General features: G+C 32.5%; 1 protein-coding gene across 3 annotated transcripts in view; it reads right to left on the bottom strand.

The window, feature by feature from the left end:
• LOC106466257 (LMBR1 domain-containing protein 2-like) overlaps positions 1-7,482 on the bottom strand; it is a 38,539-nt gene that overhangs the window by 24,307 nt on the left and 6,750 nt on the right. For all 3 annotated transcript variants that reach the window (XM_013926515.2, XM_022394232.1, XM_022394231.1), the window contains exons 4-8: positions 7,150-7,255; positions 5,502-5,669; positions 2,334-2,544; positions 1,099-1,173; positions 249-353 (exon numbers count right to left, since the gene is read on the bottom strand). In XM_013926515.2, the coding sequence (XP_013781969.1) occupies positions 249-353; positions 1,099-1,173; positions 2,334-2,544; positions 5,502-5,669; positions 7,150-7,255 (665 nt within the window). The remainder of the gene's footprint in view (positions 1-248; positions 354-1,098; positions 1,174-2,333; positions 2,545-5,501; positions 5,670-7,149; positions 7,256-7,482) is intronic.

Genomic DNA, 7,482 nt, shown 5'->3' with positions numbered 1-7,482 from the left:
TTTTCTTCATTACCCATTCAAGCCGTCTCCAGCCATAATTAACAATAGTTTTTTTTTATTTAACTATCACTCCAGTCAGCCACTTTGATATTCACCTGGAGTTGATCTTGCTCAATGAAAACTCATTATAAACATTTTTATTTTTTTTTGTTATATATTTTGCATGTTTCTTTCGAGATGTTTTCTATAACACAGTTGACAACAACAACTTCAGTAGTATCGGAACAACGAGATTTCCAGTAGTTTACCTGCTGATGTATACGAACAAGATTTCTTTCACTAACATCAGCTCCGGGACTTTCCTCTAGTGGCTGTCTTCTACGACGAATGGCGTTTTTCTTTTCTTCTGGGCACTGTAATGATAAACACAAGTTCAAATGAAACAACACGGGGTTAGGAATCTATACATTTTTGTTGTGGTAATTCTTTACACAGAAGATACTAAAGTTTGAAAAGCAATAAGATCAAATGACTAAAAAAAAATCTAGAACTCAAAGGGAAGAATTCTACCACGTACTTAAATAAACTTGTCAAAATGAAAGTGTAAATTGTCAATCCCATCATGCTTGATATTTCTTCTAAACTAACAATTGTAGTTTCAGTTGGTCGGTTGATAGACTACTTGCTTGGGGTGCAAGAGGTTCCAGTAGATGCAAAAGTTGGATTATTACAAAAATTTATTACTCAGTTAATGTTCATCTTGTATCCCTAAAATTAGGCCCAAATCTAAGCCTTGTTTGCAAAAGTATGAAGAAAATTGTAGTTTCAGTTGTTTACAATGCCCTACTATAAAATGCCGTGTAGTTAACACTTTTGTTCAGTTGATAGACTACTTGCTTGGGGTGCAAGAGGTTCCAGTAGATGCAAAAGTTGGATTATTACAAAACTTTACTACTCAGTTAATGTTCATCTTGTATCCCTAAAATTAGGCCCAAATCTAAGCCTTGTTTGCAAAAGTAGGAAGAACATTGTAGTCAAGTAGCTGAAATGTTAAAAAAATGCCTCCTTAGTAGAGATTTTGGGGTTAACTGTCCTTTGATCCATATAGATATTTGTATGTATGTGTGTCTGTCTGTATATATATAGAGAGAAAGATACCTTTTCCAAGATAATTTCCACACATCTTCTCAACGGATGACCAATGGGCACAGTATTGGAAACTTGCTGCATTTTCTGAAACCCCAAAAAAGCATACCACATGCTATTACGTGTATTCTATTTACCTCAGATTTACAATATTTGTAAAAATATTTCTTACAACTCATCTTTAATATCTCTTACATTCTTTTCACTCAGAACATTTTTGAAAATATAAATAAGCATCATCGGGAAAACCTTTAGTAATTTTCTTCTACAACATGCTAATCTCTTGTTTGGACAACTACCAGAATACGTTGTTTTAACCAGACAAACCACAGACTCATATCAGTTATAAATATCAAATTCAGTCTTCTAATTGTTTAACCGTAATGGCAATTTGTAATATTATATCCATATAATTTAAAGTTACTAGAATTTAAATAAATAAAAAAATATTGTTTTTTTTGTTAACCCATTAACTGCGGATGACGGATATTTCCGTCATTGAAGTTTTATGGCTCAGCTGCGACTGACGGATATTTCCGTCATTGAAGTTCTATGGCTCAGCTGCGACTGACAGATATTTCCGTCATTGAAGTTCTATGGCTCAGCTGCGACTGACGGATATTTCCGTCATTGAAGTTCTATGGCTCAGCTGCGACTGACGGATATTTCCGCCACTGAAGTTCTATGGATCAGCTGCGACAACCGGATATTTCCGTCATTGAAGTTCTATGGCTCAGCTGCGGATGACGGATATTTCTGTCATTGAAGTTCTATGGCTCAGCTGCGGATGACGGATATTTCTGTCATTGAAGTTCTATGGATCAGCTGCAACTGACGGATATATACGTCAGTCGCATATATATAACTATAACTATGCGAATGATGATAATTACCATTTTATTGTGATTAATGGCAACTCAGTTTTATCTGAGTCAGAAAACGGCAACTGAGCTGCTCCTGCAGCAGTTAATGGGTTAATGTGTCCATTTTGGATAAGAGTTATATATTTAGTTACATTTGAGTTCCACAAACAATCTGATACTGTGAATACAAATCATATCTCAACCTAACTTCACTACATTGTTTAAAATCTTTCTGTAAAGAAATATCACATTGAGATCTCGCAAATTAATTATTAATCATTAAAGGTTTTTTAAAAAAAGTTTCTTTAAGCTTATTATTATTATATGGTTTGTTATGCTTAAAATTAACTTTATAAAAAAATGGAAAACTTTTTCACAACCTACCTCCAAAACATCATCCACTTTTTCTTCTGCCTCACACTTCTCTGTACTTAGTTTTGCTGCTTTAAAGTAAAGATAATTCAGCATGTGTCCACGTTTACTTTTATTCCAGCAGATGCGAGGAACTTCTACCAACCCATAACCAAGAAGCAAAACCAAAAGAAAGAGCCCCCACGTGTTGCTTGCTGTGATGCAGATCACTTTCAGTTTTGGGCTGAAAAAATTATGTTAAACACACTAATGTTTTGCATTCGGAACTAATATAATCTAGGCCAGCGTTTCTCAACCAATGCTCTTAACTTGAATTTAAATTTCTGTATGTGTGTGGGGGAAGAAATGGAAGACTTGTCTCGGCACTGTAACTACAGAAAACATCATGCAAAAGGTAAGAAGAAAAACTACAAAAGAGTGAATTAAATAGAAGTTTTCAACATTACCAGTTATACAAATCTTTTAAGTTTCAATAAATTTGTAGTCATTGTACACTAGGATTTATTATTTATTATTGTGTTATTAATAAGAGGAATTTAGATTACCTGATGGCAATGAATATCTTAACCTGTAGATAAAGTCCACTTATATCCATAACTTGTAGTATCTTAATGTGTAGATAAAGTCCACTTATATCCATAACTTGTACTATCTTAATGTGTAGATAGTCCACTTATATCCATAACTTGTACTATCTTAACGTGTAGATAAAGTCCACTTATATCCGTAACTTGTACTATCTTAATATGTAGATAAAGTCTACTTATATCCGTAACTTGTACTATCTTAATATGTAGATAAAGTCCACTTATATCCATAACTTGTACTATCTTAATGTGTAGATAAAGTCCACTTATATCCGTAACTTGTACTATCTTAATATGTAGATAAAGTCTACTTATATCCGTAACTTGTACTATCTTAATATGTAGATAAAGTCTACTTATATCCATAACTTGTACGATCTTAATATGTAGATAAAGTCCACTTATATCCATAACTTGTACTATCTTAATGTGTAGATAAAGTCCACTTATATCCATAACTTGTACTATCTTAATGTGTAGATAGTCCACTTATATCCATAACTTGTACTATCTTAACGTGTAGATAAAGTCCCACTTATATCGATAACTTGTACGATCTTAACGTGTAGATAAAGTCCCACTTATATCGATAACTTGTACTATCTTAATGTGTAGATAAAGTCCACTTATATCGATAACTTGTACTATCTTAATGTCTAGATAGTCCACTTATATCCATAACTTGTACTATCTTAATGTCTAGATAGTCCACTTATATCCATAACTTGTACTATCTTAACGTGTAGATAAAGTCCACTTATATCCGTAACTTGTAGTATCTTAATGTGTAGATAAAGTCCACTTATATCCATAACTTGTAGTATCTTAATGTGTAGATAAAGTCCACTTATATCCATAACTTGTACTATCTTAATGTGTAGATAGTCCACTTATATCCGTAACTTGTACTATCTTAATGTGTAGATAGTCCACTTATATCCGTAACTTGTACTATCTTAATATGTAGATAAAGTCCACTTATATCTGTAACTTGTACTATCTTAATATGTAGATAAAGTCCCACTTATATCCATAACTTGTACTATCTTAATGTGTAGATAAAGTCCCACTTATATCGATAACTTGTACTATCTTAATGTGTAGATAAAGTCCACTTATATCGATAACTTGTACTATCTTAATGTCTAGATAGTCCGCTTATATCCATAACTTGTACTATCTTAATGTCTAGATAGTCCACTTATATCCATAACTTGTACTATCTTAATGTGTAGATAAAGTCCACTTATATCCGTAACTTGTACTATCTTAATGTGTAGATAAAGTCCATTGATATCCGTAACTTGTACTATCTTAATGTGTAGATAAAGTCCATTGATATCTGTAACTTGTACTATCTTAATGTGTAGATAAAGTCCATTGATATCCGTAACTTGTACTATCTTAATGTGTAGATAAAGTCCATTGATATCCGTAACTTGTACTATCTTAATGTGTAGATAAAGTCCATTGATATCCGTAACTTGTACTATCTTAATGTGTAGATAAAGTCCACTTATATCCGCAACTTGTACTGTCTTAACATGTAGATATAGTCCACTTATATCCGTAACTTGTACTGTCTTAACATGTAGATATAGTCCACTTATATCCGTAACTTGTACTATCTTAATGTGTAGATAAAGTCCACTTATATCTGTAACTTGTACTATCTTAATGTGTAGATAAAGTCCACTTATATCCGTAACTTGTACTATCTTAATGTGTAGATAAAGTCCACTTATATCCGTAACTTGTACTATCTTAATATGTAGATAAAGTCCACTTATATCCGTAACTTGTACTATCTTAATGTGTAGATAAAGTCCACTTATATCCGTAACTTGTACTATCTTAATGTGTAGATATAGCCCACTTATATCCGTAACTTGTACTATCTTAATGTGTAGATAAAGTCCACTTATATCCGTAACTTGTACTATCTTAATGTGTAGATAAAGTCCACTTATATCCGTAACTTGTACTGTCTTAACGTGTAGATAAAGTCCACTTATATCTACTTCCCCTAATTTAGACATGGACAATTAGTAGAATTTGACAATCGATTCATCATTAGGCTTATTAATCAATTAAATTTAACCAATAGATTACATTAACACAAGACTTGGATAGTTGGAATAATTGAAAATGGTAATGATTAGAAACACAAATTTTGATTAGTTGATGATTTACACGAGTCCAATCTGAATTAATCAGAAATAACTGTTGATATTTTGATTACTTGAATAGCTTGGTGGCTTGGTTAACTACAACACTACTGGGCTAAATGTTTGATCCCTGATCTATGTCTACTATTAAATCTGTTCCATATATCCCCCCCCAAATACTATAATACAATGGATGTGTGAAGGATCTCAGTAAGATAAGAAACAGCTCTCGAATTATCTCAATATTATGTACACAAGGGTATTAAAAGAATAAAACCCGTAATCTTGCAATATGATTACTTAAATCTTCTTTTCAAACTGCAGTATGATTAATTAATATTTCATTGAAATTGTAATATGACAGGAGTATTCTCTGACAAGCATTCCACTGCACAGAATACAGGTTTTGTAAAAGAGTAACTCACCCATCCAGATACATTCCAGGCTGAGCTGCAACATATATCAACAAGATCCCAAAAATAAGCAGATAAGTGCCGTAATATATAGCATTCTCCACCACAGCAGTCCGTAACTTCCCCCCCACCGTAAAGTCTCCAGCCGTAGAAAAAGACTGCATCATTGGAAGAATAAGCCTGTAGCAATGAAACATCTGAAATCTTAAGTTAACGTCATTAACTCAGGTCACATGTACATCATATCGAATAAGCCTATAGCAATGAAACATCTGAAATCTTAAGTTAACGTCATTAACTCAGGTCACTAGTACATCATTGGAAGAATAAGCCTATAGCAATGAAACATCTGAAATCTTAAGTTAACGTCATTAACTCAGGTCACTAGTACATCATTGGAAGAATAAGCCTATAGCAATGAAACATCTGAAATCTTAAGTTAACGTCATTAACTCAGGTCACTAGTACATCATTGGAAGAATAAGCCTATAGCAATGGAACATCTGAAATCTTAAGTTAATGTCATTAACTCAGGTCACATGTACATCATACCTGTATGTTACAATTAGTGGGAGCTCATGTCATCAAATCAGGTCACATGTACATCATACCTGTATGTTACAATTAGTGGGAGCTAATGTTATTAAATATAACAAAGTGAAATATATCAAACAAAAATACAGGACAGTATAATAAAGGCTCGTACCAGCACAAAGTGAAATATATCAAACAAGAATACAGGACAGTATAATAAAGGCTCGTACCAGCACAAAGTGAAATATATCAAACAAAAATACAGGACAGTATAATAAAGGCTCGTACCAGCACAAAGTGAAATATATCAAACAAAAATACAGGACAGTATAATAAAGGCTCGTACCAGCACAAAGTGAAATATATCAAAGAAGAATACAGGACAGTATAATAAAGGCTCGTACCAGCACAAAGTGAAATATATCAAAGAAGAATACAGGACAGTATAATAAAGGCTCGTACCAGCATAAAGTGAAATATATCAAACAAAAATACAGGACAGTATAATAAAGGCTCGTACCAGCACAAAGTGAAATATATCAAACAAAAATACAGGACAGTATAATAAAGGCTCGTACCAGCACAAAGTGAAATATATCAAACAAAAATAGTTTCATTATTTATTACAATGTGTTTAAAAAGTATACTTTGATTACTTATTCATTTGATAAACCATAAAATGCTAAATACTAACATCTATTTTCAGTAACATAAAGTTCAAGCTGTAGGAATAATGTTAGCTTTTAATCTTTTTTTGAATGCTGTGATTCTTTCAAACTGATTTCTGCTAATAGAAACATTTTCAACTGATGTGACAATCTTGTCAAATGGACACACCTCAGATACATAAACCACTAACAGTACAGGTTAATAATTTCATTGTTGAGTGAGGGAAACTGAATTATCCTAAATATTATCAAAGAAATATGCATGTTAAAGCCTCAGATTAATTAAGTTTTTTTTTCTTACATGTCTAAGTATTACTTTAGGATGAACAGTCCCAGCAATATTTTAGCCTATGGTTTAAATAACCTAATTAATGACGGAAAACAGTTTGTTTTTGCATTGTAAAAATATATACATTAGTTGTAATAACAAGACAGAACGTAAAGTCCACAAATATTACCAGGTCAGAGCCTGCGATGTCCAGTAGACAACTCGCCACAGACTTGGTAGTACACCAGCAGGTATGTGACTCCATGGTATTTCACACCTCTTCTTTTCGTTCTTTCCTGTGATAAAAAGAAAACTAGATAAAAAAAATAATCTTGCATGTTACGTAATTAACAGAGTCAATTTTAACAGTACAAGGAATATCTTGGTCATGTTAAACCATATCGTATGCTTTTCTTATTTTTTTTGTTTTGCTTTTGGTAATGACAGAGTATTAAAATTATCCCTATAAAACCACAGTGTTTATTGACAGATTGATTGGTCTTTTTAACTCCAAAGAAGACAC

Source organism: Limulus polyphemus, unplaced genomic scaffold (genome assembly GCF_000517525.1).
Source record: "Limulus polyphemus unplaced genomic scaffold, Limulus_polyphemus-2.1.2 Scaffold2207, whole genome shotgun sequence".
NCBI classification, from domain to species: Eukaryota; Metazoa; Arthropoda; class Merostomata; order Xiphosura; family Limulidae; genus Limulus; species Limulus polyphemus.
Note: the sequence above shows the minus strand (reverse complement) of the source record. Positions and strands in the feature narration are given on the sequence as shown.